Below are 20803 nucleotides of genomic sequence, written 5' to 3'. Positions count from 1 at the left end.
ACCAGGGCTACCCAGAGAAGATAATTTAAAGTAACGTACTTTATCTTATTTTGACTTAATTTAAAATATTTTGTTTCAGAATCTGTAAAGTTCTTTCCACAGACAGGAGGAAAGTTTTGCATTTTTAGGGCTATAAGAGAATTTGGATATTATAGTCAAAGACATTTTTTTTTTAAAGATTTTATTTATTTATTTGAGAAAGGGCACAAGCAGGGAGAGCAGGAGAGGGAGAAGCAGGCTCCCTGCTCAGTGGGGAGCCCCATGCAGGGCTTGATGCCAGGACCCTGGGATCATGACCTGATCCAAAGGCAGGCGTTTAACCGACTGAGCCATCCAGGCGCCTCAAAGGCATTGTATTATAGAACAGGAAGAGTGAGCAATGATGAGCACAGTAGAATAGGATTTAGATGAAACTAGAATATGGAGAAACAGTACATTTGGACCCGATAACAGGAAAAATAAACTCTCAGGTGTCTTTGTTATTTTTAAGTACTCTCCATGCCCAACATGGGGCTCGATCTTATAACCCCAAGATCAGGGATCCCTGGGTGGTGCAGCGGTTTGGCGCCTGCCTTTGGCCCAGGGTGCGATCCTGGAGACTCAGGATCGAATCCCACGTCGGGCTCCTGGTGCATGGAGCCTGCTTCTCCCTCTGCCTGTGTCTCTACCTCTCTCTCTCTCTGTGTGTGACTATCATAAATAAATAAAAATAAAAAAAAAAAATAACCCCAAGATCAAGGGTCACATGCTCTACCAACTGAACCAGCCAGGTGCCCCCTAAATTTTAAGGTGTCTTTGAATGATGAGAAACAGAACAAAAACTCAAGCCAACTTCTGATTTCTCAGCCCCAATTGTATGCATAAAAATGGCTCAACAAATATATAAGAAAATACCTTTCTTACTAAATATGGAAAGGTAAGGTCTTCCATGGGGTTTAACTTTTCATATTCTCTGCTTTATTTTTCAGGGAAAAGAAAACAGTGTTCTCACCATTACCACAGACTAATGATGATCATTTACTCTAAGACAGAGAACAAAGTATCAGTCAGCTTTCATTTCTGTCTCTCCTGCTGCTTTTCTGTGAGGTATTCTAATAGAGATCTATATGAAATGTGAATAATTGAAACATTAGAGAAAATCTAATTTACCTTATTCAAAAAAAAAAAAAGGATTAATACTCATAAGGCTTCAAACAAGAAAGACCAGATCACAGTTTCAGGTCTGTAGAAGAATTACAGGGCAGACACATAATCCTATTCATAAACAGCAACCAATGTTAACAGTTGTTTCATTTTCTCCTTTTCTCTTTCTCTCCAAGACTAATTAGCATTACACACAGTGTGTTCCTTGTTACAAATGCCTTCTTTCAGCTTTAGAACTATAGTATCTTTTGATTACCCACAACTCTGATCTAGTTTTTCAGTTATGCAGAAGCCAGTCTTTGTAACACTTCAGACTAGCTAAAAAATAAAAAATAAAAAAAGTGATTTTAATAAAATAGAAACAATTATCACAAGTGGATGTGACACGTATGCTATCCTCACTTTGTGAATCATCATCACATCATAGATAAACTATAAAGAATACCTTTTTGTATACTTACTGTTTAAAGGCTGCCATTGTATTCTCCAAATTTTCTCCAGCACCTGTGAAAACATTAAATTTAAACTTCATTTACTTGGCTAATTTGAACTTCTTAAATTTTTAATTTTGTTTAAATATTTTATTTATTTTAAGTACACTTGGGTGGCTTAGCGGTTTGGCACCTGCCTTGGGACCAGGGCATGATCCTGGAGACCTGGGTTCCAGTCCCGAGTCAGGCTCCCTGCAGGGAGACTGTTTCTCCCTCTACCTGTGTCTCTGCCTCTCTCTGTGTCTCTCATGAATAAATAAATAAAATCTTAAAAAAATTTTTTTAAAATTTATTTTAAAGAGTGTGTAAGCACAAGCAGGGGGACGGGGGCAGAGGGAGAGGGAGAAGCAGGCTTCCCGCTGAGCAGGGCTCGATCTCAGGACCCCAGGGATCATGATCTGAACCAAAGGCAGAGAAGCTTACCTGACTTAGCCACCCAGGCACCCCTAATGTGAATTTTTTAATTTTTCCAGAAATTCACTTTAATCAGATACATCTAGTGGGAATCCCTGGGTGGCTCAGTGGTTTAGCACCTGCCTTCGGCCCAGGGCATGATCCTGGAGTCCCGGAATCGAATCCCACGTCGGGCTACCTGTATGGAGCTTGCTTCTCTGTCTGCCTGTGTCTCTGCCTCTCTCTCTCTGTCGCTGTGTCTCTCATGAATAAATAAATAAATCTTAAAAAAAAAAAAGATATATCTAGTGAATCTTGATGTTTATATGGCATGTAGACATTACAAGTGTTTTAAAGAATGTAATGGTATTTTGAATTGCTTTTTGGCTGCACCAGTAAGAATTAAAGATGACAACAAAGCCACAGCAACACAGAAAGGTTAGAACCTAAACATTTCTATAAAGCTACAATATTGGGACGCCTGGGTACCTCAGCAGTTGAATGTCTGCCTTCGGCTCAGGGCATGATCCCAGGCCCGAGATGGAGTCTCATATCGGGTTCCTCGCAGGGAGTCTGCTTCTCCCTCTGTGTCTCTACCTCTCTCTGTGTCTCTCATGAATAAATAAATAAAATCTTTAAAAATAAATAAATAAAGCTACAATAGCAGGGAGGTACCTAGGTGGCTCAATGGTTGAGCATCTGCCTTTGGTTCAGGTCGTGATCCTGGGGTCCTGGGATCCAGTCCCCAGTCGGGCTTACCACAGGGAGCTGCTTCTCCCTCTGCCTATGTCTCTGCCTCTCTGTGTCTCCCATGAATAAAGAAATAAAATCTTAAAAATAAAAAAAGAAAAGCTACAATATCAGCCTGTCATAGGAAAGAAAGAAGAGGACTTGGTACATACACACCTTCTCAGAAACTGTTAAACCATCTCCTCTACATCCCCATACTCTCTTATACATCTCTCTAATAAGGCATTTATCATATCATAAGTTATTAAACTGACTCCTCCTTTTCCTATAAATTACTAAAAAAAAAGTGAATCCTTTAATCACCTTGGCCGAAGGCAGTATAGTGTAGTAGTTGAAGGTGGAGTCAGGATCTTTGCTCTCAAATCTATCTGATACTTGCATGACCTTAAGGAAAGTTACATAACCTCTCTGGGACTGAGCTTCCTTATCTATAAGAATGAGAGATACCTGGCTGGCTCAGTCAATGGAGCGTGAGACTCTAGATCTCCGGGTTGTGAGTTCCAGGCCCACACTGGTGGTGGGGGAGGTGGGGGGGGGGGCGGATTGGGGGGGGAGATAGAGATTATTATTTTTTTAATTGGGGGGGGGTGCCTGGGTGGCTCAGTGGTTGAGCGTCTGCCTTTGGCCCAGGGCATGATCTCAGAGTCCCAGGATTGAGTCCCACATCAGGCTTCCTGCATCGATCCTGCTTCTCCCTCTGCCTTATGTCTCTGCCTCTCTCTCTCTCTCTCTTTCTCTTTCATGAATAAATAAAATCTTTAAAAATTTTTTATTGTTGTTAAGTAAACTTTACCCCCAACGTGGGGCTCAAACTCATGACCCTGAGATCAAGAGCGACATGTTCTACTGACCGAGTCAGCCAGGTACTCCCCCACCCCCCAAATAAAATCTTTAAAAAGAAAAAAAAAGAATGAGGATGATGATAACACCTATCTCACAGGACTGATGTAATTAAATGGATTCACATGTCAGGTGCCTTATGTCATCAATTCAAAAAATGATAGTTTTTCCCTTTTTAACATCTTATAAGTTAGTGTGCATTTTACAACAGATGGTGTGTAATAGTTTATTTGGGCAAGATGTGCTCTCTCTTATCAGCATATTAAATATGTGCATTTTAGTGGTGCCTGGGTGGCTTAGTCAGTTAAACATCTAACTCTTTGCTTTTGGCCCTGATCATGATCTCAAGGTCATGAGATTGAGGCCCGAGATTGAGCCTTGCATTGGGTTCTACACTGAGCATGGAGTCTGCTTAAAATTCTCTCTCCTTCTATCCCTTCCCCACCGCAAAAAAGAAAAAAATGTGCATTTTATAACTACAGCATTAAATTCAATGAAATAATGAATATTCAGTAAAAGTAAAGGATTATTGCTATTATTATCATATTGCCACTATTATGGTAACTGGTGCTTGGTGACAGTCCACTGACTGATGAATGAGTAATAGAATAATACTGCAATGACAAAAATGACACAGATAAAAAGTATCTAATATTATATAGGGATGCCTATGTGGCTCAGCAGTGTAACGCCTGCCTTCAGCCCAGGGCGTGATCCTGGAGTCCCAGATTGAGTCCCAAGTCAGGCTCCTTCATGGAGCCTGCTTCTCCCTCTGCTTGTGCCTCTGCCTCTCTCTCTCTCTCTCTCTGTGTCTGTCATGAATAAATAAATAAAATCTTTTAAAAAATATTATATACACTGGTTGAATCAATTAACATAACATGCTAGCTATAAGTTTTAAAATATTTTAAAACTGAAAGATTTCAGTATTACAAAAATTAATGGAAGGCACAGGAAAAACACTTAGGAAATATTATTCCAAATACTTCAGAAAAATAGCCAATTTCTTTTAAGAAAAAGAAACACTTCAAGTTTGTGGTACTGTTCAAGTATTAGCATTAAAATGTTTCACATACAATACCATCTTGACATATTTGTGAGGGTATTAAAATTTTCTTCTTCTTTTATATTGTTAGATTGTGCTTTTATGGCAACTTAATAATCAATAGAAACACAAAACATGGGGATCCCTGGGTGGCTCAGTGGTTTAGTGCCTGCCTTCGGCCCATGGCGTGATCCTGGAGTCCTGGGATCAAGCCCCACAACAGGCTCCCTGCATGGAGCCTGCTTCTCCCTCTGCCTGTGTCTCTGCCTCTCTCTCTGTGTCTCTCTCACGAGTAAATAAATAAAATCTTAAAAAAAAAAAAAAAACACAAAGCATAAAGAAATGAATATATTAACTGAATGTTCTAGAGTTCCATAGTTTAGCAGAGAGAGTGGAATACCCATGTGAAAAAGGCTACTTTGATTTTAGGTTTACTTTAGTTACTAGAGTTGATGCCCAATAGAAATCAGATGAAGTAAATATGAAGACTATAGTTTTTGTCAAAAGTAAGTGCTCCTTTGAGGTTAAATAATTTTTTTATATGTTAAATGACTTTTAAAAAGCTAGTTGGTGTTGGGGCCCCTGGGAGGCTCAGTTGGTTAAACCTTTGACTTTGGCTCAGGTCATGATCTCAGGGTGGTGAGATCAAGTCCCATGTTGGGCTCCACCCTGGGCATGGAGCCTGCTTAAGAGTCTCTCTCCCTCTCCTTCTGCCCCTCCTCTCTCTTTCCTTCTCTCTCTCTTTCTCCCTCTCTAAATAATAATAATAATAATAAAAAATCTAGTTGGTATTTGTTTTAGTCAAAAACTATAGAAACATGTTATATTCAAATAATCAATATTCAAGAACAAAACACTCTGGAATATGACCAAAAAAGACAAGAGTGCTACAAAAATGGTTATTAGCAGGTTAAATAAGTTAAGCTACTGACTGTTGTGCCAAAAAGCAAGGAAATCAAAAGGATACAGAAGCCATTTTAAATAAGCTCTCACTGGCCAAACCTGGGAAAATGTTAGCATCAAAATAATAACAGTAACGGATTGTTTTTTAGTTTGGCTTATCCACTGTTTTAAAAAAAAGATTTTATTTATTCATGAGAGACACACAGAGAGAAAGAGACAGAGACAGGCAGAGAGAGAAGCAGGCTCCCTGCAGGGAAGCCTGATGTAGGACTCATCCTGGGTCTCCAGGATCAAGCCCTGGGCTAAAGGTGGTGCTAAACCGCTGAGCCATCTGCGCTGCCTGGCTTATCCACTTAAAAAAAAAAAAAAAAGAAGATTTTATTTATTTATTTGAGAGAGAGAGAGCATGCACAAGTTCGGGGGGGGGGGGGAAGGGGCAGAGGGAGAGGCATAAGCAGACTCCCCACTGAGCAGGGAGCCCAATGTGGCTAGATCCCAGGACCCCAAGATCATGACCTGAGCTGAAGGCAGACACTTAACTGACTGAGTTACCCAGGCGCCCCAACAGTAATAGATTTTAAACCATTTTTCTTTTTTTTTTCTTTTTTTTTACCATTTTCAAATAAAACAGAAAATGTTGACTCCCCTGCTCCCAAAAAGAAAGAAAATATTGAGTCCATTTTAATAAATGGACTGAAAGATTGATGAGGAATGGGATATTTATGTAGTTTCAAAAAACCTCCCTACAGGGCACCTGGGTCCTGATCTCGGGGTCCTGGGATTGAGTCCCATATCAGGCTCTCCATGGGGAGCCTGCTTCTCCCTCTGCCTATGTCTCTGCCTCTCTGTGTCTCTCATGAATAAATAAATAAATCTTTAAAAAAAAAAAAGCCCCAAACACCTCCTTACAAAAGTAATTATTCAAAAAAAAAAAAAAGTAATTATTCATTACAAAGTAAAGAGTAGCTTCAGGGATGCCTGGGTGGCTCAGCGGTTGAGCATCTGCCTTTGGCTCAGGGCGTGATCCTGGAATCCGGGATCAAGGAGGAGGCTGCTTCTCCCTCTGACTGTGTCTCTGACTCTCTGTGTGTCTCTCATGAATAAATAAATCTTAAAAAAAAAAAAAAAGTAGCTTCAAAATAAAAAAGCCTGGCAGATACTACCTTCCACCTTCACCAAGAGACCAAAGTCAATAAATATCATAGCTCCTTCAAGCTGACTTTTGTGTCTTTCCATTTTCTTTGCTTTTTTGACATAATAAAGCAGTCAGTAGTTTAACTTAATAAGTCAAATAAATAGCAGTTATCTCCAGGTGGCTGAAATACAAATTATTTCTAATACGCATTCTTCTATATCTTACAAACCCTCTACAATAAATATGCACTATTTTTAAGATAGAGAGGAGAATCAAAATCAAAACATGGCATATGCCTGCAACGTTCTCTTCACCACAGCCTCCCAATATTTTTTAATCTTAACACCAGAATGAATTCAATTCTCATCTCCTCCATGAAATACTTTCTTATCACTTTAGATTACAATTCTTTTCACAGTCAATGCTTTAAACTTTAGTTCCCAACTATTTTATTTAAAGATTTTATTTATTTGTTTGACAGAGTACAAGGAGGGGGAATGGCAGGCAGAGGGATGGGGAAAAGCAGGCTCCCGTTGAGCAAGGAAACTGATGCAGGGCTTGATCTCAAGACCTTGGGATCATGACCCAAGAGGAAGGCAGACACTTAACTGACTGAGCTACCCAGGTGCCCCAGTTCCCAGCCATTTTGGTCTCAGGATTCTTTTTCTGAGTACTCAAAGAGCTTTTGATGTGGGTTAAAGATTTATTTATTTATTTATTTGAGAGAGCACATGTGCATGAGCAGGGGGAGGAGCAGAGGGAGAAAGACAAGTGGACTCCACGATGAGCATGGAGCAGAAAGTGGGGCACACCCTGAGATTATGACCTGAGCTGAAATCAAGATGCTTAACTGACTGAGTCACCCAGGATCCCCTTGATTATGTGGGTTATATCATTAATAATTACATATTGAATATTGGGGAACCTGGGTGGCTCAGTGGTTCAGCATCTGTCTTTGGCTCAGATCATGATCCTGGGGTCCTGGGATTGAGTCCCTCATTGGGCTCCCCACAGGGAGCCTACTTCTCCCTCTGCCTATGTCTGTCTCTCTCTCTATGTCTCTCATGAATAAATAAAATCTTTTAAAAAATTCAATATTTAAAAAAAAATTTTTTTTTAATTTTAAGTAATCTCTAGGCCCAACATGGAACTCAAATTCATAACCCTGAGAACAAGAGTTGTATGTTCCAGGGATCCCTGGGTGGCGCAGCGGTTTGGCGCCTGCCTTTGGCCCAGGGCGCGATCCTGGAGATCCGGGATCGAATCCCACGTCAGGCTCCCGGTGCATGGAGCCTGCCTCTCCCTCTGCCTGTGTCTCTGCCTCTCTCTCTCTCACTGTGTGCCTATCATGAATAAATAAAAATTAAAAAAAAAAAAAGAGTTGTATGTTCCACTGACTGAGCCAGCCAGGGACCCCCAATATTAAAAATGTTTGTTTGTTTACGTATTTATTTATTTATAAAAGATTTTATATTTTATTCACGAGAGACAGAAACAGAGAGAGGCAGAGACATAGGCAGAGGGAGAAGCAGGTTCCCCTGCAAGGATCCCATGTGGGACTTGATCCCGGATTCTGGGATCAGGACCTGAGCCAAAGGCAGATACTCAACCACTGAGCCATCCAGGCATCCCCAAAATTTTTAATTTATTTATTTGAAATAGCAGTAATAAACCCATTACATGTTAACATAACTTTTGTTAACATATCATTTTATGAAAATAATTAACTATCTTCCCAAACTATTTAATAAAAAGTGGCATTATTTTACATTTTGCAAGTCACTTTACTGCTTTATAGAAGGTAGCTAGATTCTTATATCTGCTTCATACATGTATATCAACCCTCAGATAGGTAGTTGGAAAAGAAAGATTCTTTTTTGATACTGCACCAAATTTTAACAAGTAGTAGTTTCTTAAAAGTTAGTTTCGCTGTAGAATCTGAATCATACGAATGACTTTTTCATACTCTATTACATGAAAATCATCTTGAATGTAGTTTGTTTGTTTAAGCAGGCTCCATGCCCAACAGGACTTGAACTCACAACCCTGAAATCAAGAGTCCAGTTCTCAACCGACTGAGCCACCAAGGCACCCCTAAGTCCATCTTAAACTTTGAATGGATCTTTCAGTCATACATGGTTTTATACCACGCATTGTTCTTTTAGAAAATACTAATTCACTGAATCATGTGGATCTTCTAAATGTTGACACATTTCATTATAAAATATTTTTTATTTAATTTTTTAAAAAATATTTTATTTATTTATTCATGAAAGGCACAAAGAGAGAGGCAGAGACACAGGCAAAGGGAGAAGCAGGCTCCCTCCTCACAGGAAGCCTGATGCGGGATTTGATCCCAGGACCCTGGGACCACACCCTGAGCCAAAGGCGGACATTCAACCACTGAGCCACTCAGGTGTCCCTCATTATACAATATTTTTTAAAGTCATATATGGGAATGTCTGGGTGGCTCAGTGGTTGAACGTCTGTCTTTGGCTCAGGGCGTGATCCTGGAGTCCCGGGATTGAGTCCCACATCGGGCTTCCTCCATGGAGCCTGCTTCTCCCTCTGCCTGTGTCTCTGCCTCTCTCTCTCTGTATCTCTCATGAATAAATAAATAAAATCTTTACAAACAACAACAACAACAAAATAAAGTCACATTTGTTAATACCTTACCTCATCAGGAAAATCTTTAGAAAGCTATCAAGCTCACAGTGGAGGATATAAGTTTTCCAAATTTCTAATTTTTGCTTGAAAATTCAAATGTAACCATTGGTACTGCCTTAATAGAAGGCAGCTACCTTATTTTTCTTCTAATGACAGACATAATTTTCAAGAATATATCTGCTGAATAGTCTAGATTTTTTTTTTTAAGTAAAAATGGTGTTCAGTGAGAAAAAAAAATAAAGGCTAATTCAGCTCACCATTCAAATGATTGCACAAGTGCTTTTCCTCAAGACAACCACCATTGTACTCTGATATGCAACAAAAATATTTTGTATGCACTTCCAATTTTGTCACACAAAATATTAAAAGGTATGTGTACTCAGGGTGCCTGGCTGGCTCAGTTTGTAGAGTATGTAACTCTTGATCTCAGGACCATGAGTTCAAGCCCCATGATGGGAATAAAGCTTATTTAAAATAAAAATTTTAAAAAGACATCTACTTAAAAAAAAAGTTATGTGTACTCAAGGGTTGAAATTAAATAATTTTTATTAATACATCAAATATATTCTTAAGTGAAACTGCCTTTTAAAAAAAAACTGTGAGTGCATGATGGTCAATGTTTGTATCCAGGTGATGGGTTCATGGAGTCTTAATACTTTTGCATATATTTGAATTGAAATGATCTTTTGGCTTGGGGAAATTGAGTTAGGCAAAAATAGGACAGAGATTCAGTACTCTGAAATAAACTCCCATAGTTAATACAATTTTCACTAATATTTACATTCCAAGTGTGCATATCTGTTTTTTATGTCTGCTTTCCATATTGATTTTAATTATTATTCATTTAAACCTAACAGCTTGGGGCACCTGAGTGGCGCAGTCAGTTAAGCATCTGACTTGGTTTTTGCTCAAGTCATGATCTCAGGGTCCTGGGATCAAGCACCACATCAAGCTCCATGCTCAGCATGGAGTCCGCTTGACATTCTCTACTTCTCCTTTTGCCCCTCCCATTTGTGCTATCTCTCTCTCTCTCAAATAAATAAATAAATATATAAATAATCTTTAAGCCTAACAACTTAAGCATGAAAACATTATTACTTAAGATCTTTGATTTTATAAGTTTATGAAATTAATAGTATTAAATAAAACAATGAAAAGATAATTGAAATATTAAAAAATTAATAGAAGCTATACACTGTACTTAGTAATTTACATATCATTTTATTAAAACTCCCATAACCAGGGGCACCTGGGTGGCTCAGTGGTTGAGCATCTGCCTTTCACTCAGCTTGTGATCCTGGGGTCCTGAGATTGAGTCCCACATCAGGCTCCTCATGGGGAGCCTGCTTCTCCCTCCGCCTATGTCTCTGCCTCTTTCTCTGTGTCTCTCATGAACAAGAAAGAAAGAAAGAAAGAAAGAAAGAAAGAAAGAAAGAAAGAAAGAAAGAAAGAAAGAAAGAAAGAAGAAAGAAAGACTCACAATCAGAAAAAAAAAATGGGTACAGCCACATAGCTAACAAGGGGAACTATGATTCACGAATAAGCTATATGATTTCAGATCCCATCTTTTCCATCACTATGTAGCAGCTTTTATGCTGTCACTCATGGAATGCCTTTATTTCAGTTTTATATCTATACATATTGGTCCCTATTCCCATATTCTTCTATTTGTTTCTAAAGCTTGAAGATAAAGTCCATAATGATAATATAAATTACTTGTTAGATACATATGGTGAAAGCCTGGAGAGTAACTAAGGGACTAATTAAAAAGTATGCCATTCCTCTCCAAGGAATTATTTATTGGTATGTAGCTCTTGTCTCACGAAATTATTTGAATACCTTTTCTTTTTTTGTTTTTAAGATTACTTATTTATTTATTCATGAGAGACACAGAGAGGCAGAGACATAGGCCAAAGGAGGAGCAGGCTCCCCAAGGGGACTCAATTCCAGGACCCCAGGATCATGACCTATTGAATTCCTTTTTTTTCCAGTTATCATATCACTTATAGAAGCACACTTGCCACCAATTTTTCTTTTCCTTCAATAATCAGTTTAAAGAATGCCTGGCTTTGCAAATCACCATCTGATATATATAAACAAATGTTTAAATTTTAATTAGTTATTAAATTATGAAATGGGGAAGAGAATGAATGTCACAGATTTTACATGGTGCCCTAATATGTTTATAATTCTTCTGCTTACATCATACTGCCTCCCTCTACCAGTTCACATTTTTCACTTCATTGAGAAAATCTTCTCTGAAAAGTCCCAATTCACTTTATTCATAGCTTCACTATATACTTCCCAAGTTTTCTTTTTTTTTTTTTTATGATAGTCACACACAGAGAGAGAGAGAGAGAGAGAGAGAGAGAGAGGCAGAGACACAGGCAGAGGGAGAAGCAGGCTCCATGCAATGAGCCCAACATGGGACTCGATCCCAGGACTCCAGGATCACGCCCTGAGCCAAAAGCAGACGCTCACCATTGAGCCTCTTATATATAGTGCTTCATAATTACTTTGTGATCAGTTAATTCTTTCTTTTTTTAAGATTTATTTATTTATTTTAGAGAGAGAGCGGGGGGGGGGTGGCAAAGGGAGAGTTTCAAGCAGACACTGTGCTGAGCACAGAGCCTGACAGGGTGCTCAATCACACGACTCTGAGATCACAACCTGAGCTGAAACCAAGAACCAGATACTTAACCAACTGTGTCACCCAGGTACCCCGTGATCAGTTAATTTCTGATAGGACAGATAAAGTAAAGGAAACATTCTCTTCTGTATCTTTAATTAGATTTAGATGCTGTGAAGTAAAGAAATAACTGTTCAGTTTTCTTTTTACCTCTAAATGTTTTATAAACCAATAAACATTGTAGAGTTGTTTTAGTTATTTCCAACCACTATTATTAACATCTTTGTATACATTATATGTGTGTGTGATGTTTGCAAAAGCAATGACAAATATAACCATGTGCATCAGACACACATAAAAAACAACAAAAAGCCCTCCAAAATGAAATATTTTCTGATATTGGAAAAGATAGCTTAGTATAAATGAAACATATCCTAATGTTTGAGACATGATCCTATCTCAACTCAAAATGAAATTATTCAATAAGTCAAGCAAAAAAGTTAAGTTCCTTCTTCATTTTTTTCCTTTCCTTTCTTTCTTTTGTGTGAGAGTGGGAGCATGAAAGCGGGGGTTGGGGGGCACAGTGGGAGAGGGAGAGAGAATCTTAAGCAGGCTCCAAGCCAGCATGAGGCCCTACATGGGGCTTGATCTCATGACCCTGAGATAATGACCCGAGCTGAAATCAAGAGAGTCAGGCATTTAACCAACTGAGACACTCAAGTGCATCCCTTCTTCATTTCTAAATTCATTTGTTCGTTCAATATTTATAGCATGCCTTGGAAATAGTATATATGATTTACCTAAGAGAATAAAGAGCTTGTAAGGAGTAAAGATGGTGTATACTAAGAGCATTTCTCTTTTTTTAGTTTTTTAAATTATTTATTTATTTTTTTTTTTTTTAAAGATTTTACTTATTTATTCATGAGAGACACAGAGAGAGGCAGAGACACAGGCAGAGGGAGAAGCAGGCTCCATGCAGGGAACCTGACTTGGGACTCGATCCCGAGTCTCCAGGATCACATCCTGGGCTGAAGGCAGCGCTAAACCGCTGAGCCACCCAGGCTGCTCTAAGAGCATTTCTCAATATGGGTTCCCTGGAACACTGCAGACTTGTTTCTCTATGTCAAGGGGAAAAAAACCAAAAAACTGGTGAAATCTGTATTTATAGGTATAAATAAACTAAACACATCAATAGTACAGAAGAATATGCAAACTGTATACTGATACTCAAACTTTATATTGATACACAGGCAGCATTTACCAACTACCACATGTATGCTCTCTTCAGTGATAAGTGGTTTTTGTTATGTATCCTGTAATTATTTCAATAATTTCTCTATAAAAATTGTCATTTCAGTATTTTCTATAATGATATTTTTATATTTAATTTTTCTAAATTTATATACAATTTAAGACATATATATTTCAGCCATTCCTGAAAATAAGTACATTTTAGTTTGCTTTCTTGAGCAGGAAATGATATTAACTTATCATTAAATAAATGATAAACAACTTCATTGCTAATAAGGTATCAGTAGGAGTGAGCCAGTTGAGGAAATGAATGAGGAAAAGTCCTTGTTGAAAGGGCACTTGGCTGGCTCAGCTGGAAGAGCATGCGACTCTTGATCTCAGGGTTGTGAGTTTGAGCCTCATGTTGGGTGCAGGGATTACTAAAAAATAAAAGGAAAAAAAAAAAGTCCTCATTGAAAAGTGAGTAAGAGTTCCCTGAAAATAGAAATGAGGGAACAAGAAGAGAAAGAATTGATACCCTACATGGGATGTGTTTCAGGATGCAACTACAGAATACCACTTCCAGTGATACTTTTGAGACTCAAATTGATTTTTCAATTTCTTCCTTGGAAGTCCAATTAAAGTTTGGAACCCAGAAGCAGCCAGCGTCCAATAGTAAACTTACCCTCAAACTTATCACTGGCCAAATCATTCTGTGGCAGGATACCCAGATTGTGACAATACTCTTTCTCAAGATCAAGGGTAAAAGATTAAGAGGGAAGGTGATTTTTTTTTTTTAATTCTTTGGCCACTGAACCCTTAATACATAGACTTAAAAAAAAAAAAAAGCCTGTTGCCGGACACCTGGCAGATGCCTGGTGGCTCACTGGTTGAGCCTCTGCCTTTGGCTCAGGGCGTGATCCCTGGATCGAGTCCCATATCGGGCTCCCTGCATGGAGCCTGCTTCTCCCTCTGCCTATATCTCTGCCTCTCTCTCTGTGTCTCTCATGAATAACTAAATAAAATCTTAAAAAAAAAAAAAAGTCTGTTGCTTAATTCAACTGGCTTATAGAGATAGATAGAGGAATCTTAGACTAAGTTATTTCCCTATCTCCCTGCAATCATACCTCTAACCAGCTCAATTGGAATCTGAAAAAAAAAATGTATATACAGTATGATTACAAGTATCAGAAAATATGTATTTAAAGGATATACTTCAAAATGTTAATAGGGATTATATATGGATATACTTTCATAGAGAAATTAAGAAAATAGGCTTTGAGAGTATTGCTTGCTCTCCAGTTGATCCAAAAGGTGTATCTTTGATCTTTTTTTTTTTTTTTTTTTTTTTTTTAAAGATTTTATTTATTTATTCATGATAGTCACACAGAGAGAGACAGAGAGGCAGAGACACAGGTAGAGGGAGAAGCAGGCTCCATGCAGGGAGCCTGACGTGGGATTCGATCCCGGGTCTCCAGGATCACGCCCCGGGCCAAAGGCAGGCGCCAAACCGCTGCGCCACCCAGGGATCCCTAAAAGGTGTATCTTTGATCTTATTGGTGTTTCATCAGTACACTGTAGTCATAAAAGGTGTTCTTTGGTCAAATAAATTTAGGAGACACATAGGAGGGATCTAGCATGCAGTAGATAATTAGAAGACAATAATTTATTATTTTAAGGGCACCTGGGTGGCCCAGGTTAAGCATCTGCCTTTGGCTCAGGTCACGATCCCAGGGTCCTGGGATCAAGCCCCACATCGGACTCCATGCTCAATGGGGAACTTGCTTCTCCCTTTCCTATTCCCCTTGCTTGTGTGCTCCCTCTCTCTGTGTCAAATAAATAAAATCTAAAATAGTAGTAATAATAATTTATTATTTTAATTATATTAGGATCTGCACTAGAAGCTAGAGACAGAAGCATTAATAAAAGCTGAAACCTGCCCTTGAGGAACTCACAGTCTAGTAAGGGAGGCAGATGTATTAACATAGCCCATTACAATATAATGTAATACAATGTATATGCTCTAAAGAGGCAAGAACAAAATAAACCTACAGAATTTAATTTTTGAAACATTAGGATGCCTGGGTGGCTCAGAGGTTGAGCATCTGCCTTCAGCTCAGGGCGTGATCCTGGAGTTCTGGAATCAAGTTCCACATCGGGCTCTCTGCATGGAGCCTGCTTCTACCTCTGCCTATGTCTCTGCCTTCTCTCTGTGCCTCTCATGAATAAATAAATAGATAAAATCTTTAAAAATTAATAATAATAATTTTTTAAACATTAATTTCCTCTTTCAAGGATAATCTCAGTAAAAGGCAATATGTTCATTAAAATTTTGAAAACATAAGTATAGGTTGATCTTATTCTTTCTCATTCAATTCAAAGTTCTAATACATAATACATATATGGATCCCTATATCCATGCTTATATTTCAAAAACAATTTTACAGTCTTCAAAGTCCATTTTATATACCTAATCCTCTCAACCCAAAGAGAAACAAGGCAAAGAGTCCCCATTTACAAATAAGGAAACTAAGTCTTCTTCCCAAGGCTAACTAGTGGTCTAGAATCTGACCCGGGTGATAATACAGACACAATATAGTACACATTAAGGGTTTCGAGTTATAGCGATTCTGGTATATACTTTATAAGATATATTGATCAATGTTTCAGTCTTGGAACGGTCATAGATCTGAATTTACATGAAATAGCAGGTATTTGAAGTTTGGGCAATAGAGAATCAGCCCAAATGTTAGTAATAAGCACAGAGAGACTAGTGATTGTTGTTGGCAGTGTCCAAGACAAAAATAAAAAGTAGCAAGGAAGTGACTCCTTCCTCAACTATTATTTTCCAGAAACTTGGTATCTTGAGTTACAAAGTATTTTTTTTAGTAAATAGCTCCTCTATCACTCTGGATTCAATTGTATTATTTGGAGCACATACTCAACAAAAGCATATTAAGCACTAACAACATAGGGACTTACTACAGTGCATTAGGACCATCATATAAGTAAATAGATTCAAATCTGCAGATATTTAACAAGATTATCATGACAGTTTCAGTTATATATCTTTGAATATACAAATACTGATCCCATATTTGCAAATAATGAATGGAAATTTTTATGTAAGGGGTGAAACTGAAACAACTGAAAATGACTTTATATCTAGGGAAAAATATTTTTAAAGTATTTCCAATAGTAAATAAGAATTGTAGATCTAGCTTATCCTGGTTTTAATACTGACTAAATTGATCTAGCACATATTTTTCTAACCTCTATGGAGTTCTGTTTTTTCACCTGTAGTGCATCGCAAAAATTCAAAAAATTAACATGCATTTTTTCTAAAATAAAATTTAGATTATCTACAATGACAGTTTAGATAGCTTTTTAGAGAATCTAGTTTTGTTTTGGTTTGGGTTTTTAGTAAGAACATTTTTCTTTTCTTTTTTTTTGTTTAATCATTAAACACAGAGCACCTGGCTGCTCAGTCAGAAGAATGTGCAACTCTTGATTTCAGGGTTGTGAGTTCAGACCCCACTGGGTGTAGAAGTTACTTACATAAACAACAACAACAACAACAAGTAAGTCTTTAAAAAAATAAAGTAGGTAAACACAACTGTAGTATGTATACTGCCTATCTCCAGAATAACAGGACTACTACCATCGAAAATTGCTTCTACAGCAACAATTTAAACACTAAAAGTTGGATTGGGGTTTTAATAGTTGAAGGCATATTAGCAGTCATGTCATCCTACGCTTTAACTATGTATCTAATTAAACCAAATAAGCAATAACAGGGCATTTAGCTGGTGACCCCTTGATGCTTTTCATGAGTAGAGGGACTAGCATAACTATTGAAGTCACTCTTCAGAACTATGCTTAACATAAAATTGTACAGGTTATACAGAAGAATGCCAAAGTATTTCTGTCATATTTAAAACTGTATTCCTGGCCAATTCTTGTTAGAAAATACAGTACTAAATCCATTTCAAGGATTGGCCTGTAAATTCCAAGCAGTTTTAACCTAATTTAACATTCACCTCTAAAGAACAGTTAAAATTGATCGACTAAATCAGATTTCACAACATTTTACACATCATACTTGAAATAAAGACTCATTATTTTGCGATATGAAGAGGCAAAGATTTGGTCTGCTGTTTGGGAAATTACAGGATGGACTATCTAGGCTCCTTTTAGTAAGATACTTTCCCAAGAAACACCTTCTTTGTTTTCTTTAAACAATATAGTCCTGTCATAAACTACATCATCTTTTTGTCTTTAGGAAATCCAGGTGTCATTGCTCAGGTGCTGGGTGGGGCTAAAAAAAAAAAAAAACCAAAGCAGGTGTAAGGTTTGCTCCCTTGGGAACGAGAACGCTCTAATTTCTGTCCCAGTCCCACCTAAGCTCTAATTGTGACCTTGGGAAGTGTCCCCAAGTCAGGGACTAGGTTTCCATCTCCTCTTAATCATCAGTGCTCAGAAGGGGAGGCTGGGGGTGGGGCGCCAGCCCCCAGGGACTGCAGACAACCAGGCTGCATCACGCTCCAGGTTCACGCAGTTCCTCAACCCTCGAAGCTCGTCGCCCCAGATCTTCCTACAAGCTCAGCCACCGGCTCCACTCCGGACAGTCGGTTCCGGTTCCCCGGCGGGGTACCCTGGCTCTGCTCGGCGCTCCCCCCCCACCCCCCTTGCAATCATCCTTCCATCTGCCGAGAAACGCTCCATCTACCCTTAATTCTCACACCCTCCTTCAGAGAACCTCTGACACCGCTGCACTTGAGAGATTCCCCCCACCATGGCTCGGTCTCAAGATCCCTTACCTCCTCCCTTCAAGAGACCTCCCCTTCACATCGCCTTCACCTCCAGGGAGCCCTCTTTCGCACACCCCATTCTTCCTCAAACTCTCAAGCATTTCCACCCGCCAGCCTTTTGCGGAGCTCTAAAGGGCGCTCAGCTCTAGTTGGAGGGGGAAGCCTCCCCCATCTCCGCCAACGAGATCTGGGGACCCCCCTCTCACCTCCGCGGTGAGAGATGTGTTTACTGAGGAATCGCTGCTTCTTTCTCGGGTGCAACAAGGTTGGGTATTTGAGCAACAAGAATGAAGTCACCAAGTACCCTCCCAGGGTGGAGAGAAGGTAAAAAGCCGCGGTGGACGACATCTCAGCCACCGTGTGGGAAGTCTCCCACCTCCGGGCCCTCTGAACTCCGCTGCGGCGGTCGCAACGGCTGCGGCGGCTGCGGCGGCGGCGGCGGCGGCGGCGGCGGCAGCTGCAGCTGCTCGAGGTCTGCTCGCCCCCAGCCGGTGCCAGCGGTGCAGCGCACTTGTCGGCGCCAGCCCTCCACGCAGGCGCAGCAGACCCCAGGCGTCTGAGCAACAAAGGAGCTGCGGTACGCAGGCGCGCTCTGGCTGCTGGGTAGGAACCTGCAGAGGTCCGGTAGTGAGCATTTGTCATCTAGCTCTGGGGTAGAACCCGCAGCTTCTCTGAAAATCTCCAAACAGGCGAAAGCTTGGAAACCTGCCAGTGTTTTCGCCATCACTCAGGCAGAAAAGGCTGCTCCAAGATAGCCTTCAGGGAAGGCCTGACAATTAGAAAATCCTCATCAAAAATGGAGATTCCAGGGTCCCTGAGTGGCTCAGTGGTTGATGGTCTGCCTTTGGCTCAGGTCGGGATCCCAGGGCCCCTAGGATCCAGTCCGCATGAGGCTCCCTGCAGAGAGCCTGCCTCTCCCTCTGCCTTGGTCTCTGCCTCTCTTTCATGAATAAATAAAATCTTAAAAAAAAAAAAAAAAAAAAAAAAAGATTCCAGGGCACATCTTAGCCCTGACTCTAGCAAGTTGCAAAGAACTGTTACTAATGGAGTAGTTAAAGCTTGCTAAAACAAATAGTAAACTCATCCATTTGATGAAAATGGAGTTTTCCCTATCATTACACATACCATAAGGGGTCCTAATTTATCAGCCAAAATTTGAGGCATTCTTCTCTCATTCCACTGTGATAATGCAATCCCCACGCTTTATACAGGATAGGCAGTCAAGATATATTTGTTGACTTGCAAGTCTACTTAAAATAAGAAAACATTCGCAAGGTTATAGGTTATTACTGAAAAGTCTTAGATAGGAAACTGAATCCCAGAAGACCCAACTAGTTTTCCTTTCATCCATACTTCCAGGTTTATAAAAAGAAAATATGGGACAAAGGTGGCTACATTTAGGAGGAGGGCAGTGAAAGTCAAGCTGATCACTATCTTAGAGTAAATCATGGGTGGGGCATTGCTGGCTCAGGGCAGTCCTTATTGCTTGAGGGAGTAGTTTCAGTTCCCATTGGGTTATGCTTTGCCTGCAGGATCCTTTGCCTGAGTTAAGAGATAAGCTGGAAGAAGGACTTAATTAGAAAGTTTGAGGTCAAAAATAGAGATAGTTGAAGTCCTTGCAAATTTAGAAGATTCTAGAAAACAGTGGCCTACATTAAAATTTAAAAAGTAGCTGTAAAAGGGGCTCCTGGGTCCACTGAATGTCAGACTCTTAGTTTTAGCTCAGGTCATGATCTCAGGGGAGTGGAACAGAGCCCAGCACTTGGGATTCTTTCCCCTCTTGTCTCTCCTTCTGCTCCTCCCCCTGCTTGTGTGCTGTCTCTCTAAAATAAAAACAAATAAAATCTTTAAAATAAAAGGTAGCCGAAAAAGACTTTTGCATCAATTTACCACCATAGTAAGTCTATTTCTTGATCTAGTATCAAAATACCCAAAGAAATGGTAAATCCTTTATAGAAAAAAGCTCTAAGAATAAAAATTCCAAATATGACATTTATTAAACTAAAATATTTTTAAATTTTTATTTATTCATTAGAGACACAGAGAAAGAGGCAGAGGGAGGAGCAGGCTCCCTGTGAGGACCCTGATGGGGGACTCGATCCTAGGACCCTGGGTTCACGATGTGAGCCAAAGGCAGATGCTCAACCACTGTGCCATTCAGGCGTCCCTTAACCAAAACATTTTTTAAAAGATTTTATTTATTTATTTATGAGAGAGAGAGAGAGAGAGGCAGAGACACAGGCAGAGGGAGAAGCAGGCTGCATGCAAGGAGCCTGATGTAGGACTCGATCCTGGATCTCCAGGATCACACCCTGGGATGAAGGTGGCACTAAACCGCTGAGCCACCCAGGCTGCCCTAATCAAAACATTTTAAAGCAACTCATAAGTTGAAGAATATTGCCTTATTAGGAACTAAGGAAAGTATCTGTTTAGGGCTGTCAGATCATATCCTATAGATCAGCTGATATGCATGATTCTGCTTCCCTTTACCAAAATCTAACCTGATAGCAACTTTTCTCTAAATTCAATGACTACTATTTATGATTGGAATACACACATGCATATGCTAAATATCACCTGGGGGGGCGGAATCTATGTAACTAAGAATATTTAACCCTCCTATATAGAGGTATCTGGTTTAGTAGATAGAGTTCTGAACTTCGAACCCATAGACATAGGCCATTTACAACCTAAGTGACTGGGCATATTATTTAGTTTAAGCCTCAGTTTCTACATTCTATAAAATGAAGATAATAGTAACTAATT

At 39.4% G+C, this 20803-nt stretch overlaps 1 protein-coding gene across 3 annotated transcripts in view; it reads right to left on the bottom strand.

The window, feature by feature from the left end:
• GDPD1 (glycerophosphodiester phosphodiesterase domain containing 1) overlaps positions 1 to 18503 on the bottom strand; it is a 53767-nt gene extending 35264 nt beyond the window's left edge. For 2 of the 3 annotated variants that reach the window (XR_005364606.1, XM_038547948.1), the window contains exons 1-2: positions 18244 to 18503; positions 1605 to 1647 (exon numbers count right to left, since the gene is read on the bottom strand). Coding sequence is in view for 2 of the 3 variants with exons in the window: in XM_038547948.1 (XP_038403876.1) it covers positions 1605 to 1647; positions 18244 to 18385 (185 nt within the window). In the remaining variant the exon portion in view is untranslated. Of the gene's footprint in view, positions 1 to 1604; positions 1648 to 18046; positions 18132 to 18243 lie in introns of those variants that run through there. The other variant, XM_038547949.1, reaches the window with a different exon arrangement.
• Positions 18504 to 20803: the final 2300 nt, after the last annotated feature.

Source organism: Canis lupus, chromosome 9 (genome assembly GCF_011100685.1).
Source record: "Canis lupus familiaris isolate Mischka breed German Shepherd chromosome 9, alternate assembly UU_Cfam_GSD_1.0, whole genome shotgun sequence".
NCBI classification, from domain to species: domain Eukaryota; kingdom Metazoa; phylum Chordata; class Mammalia; order Carnivora; family Canidae; genus Canis; species Canis lupus.
Note: the sequence above shows the minus strand (reverse complement) of the source record. Positions and strands in the feature narration are given on the sequence as shown.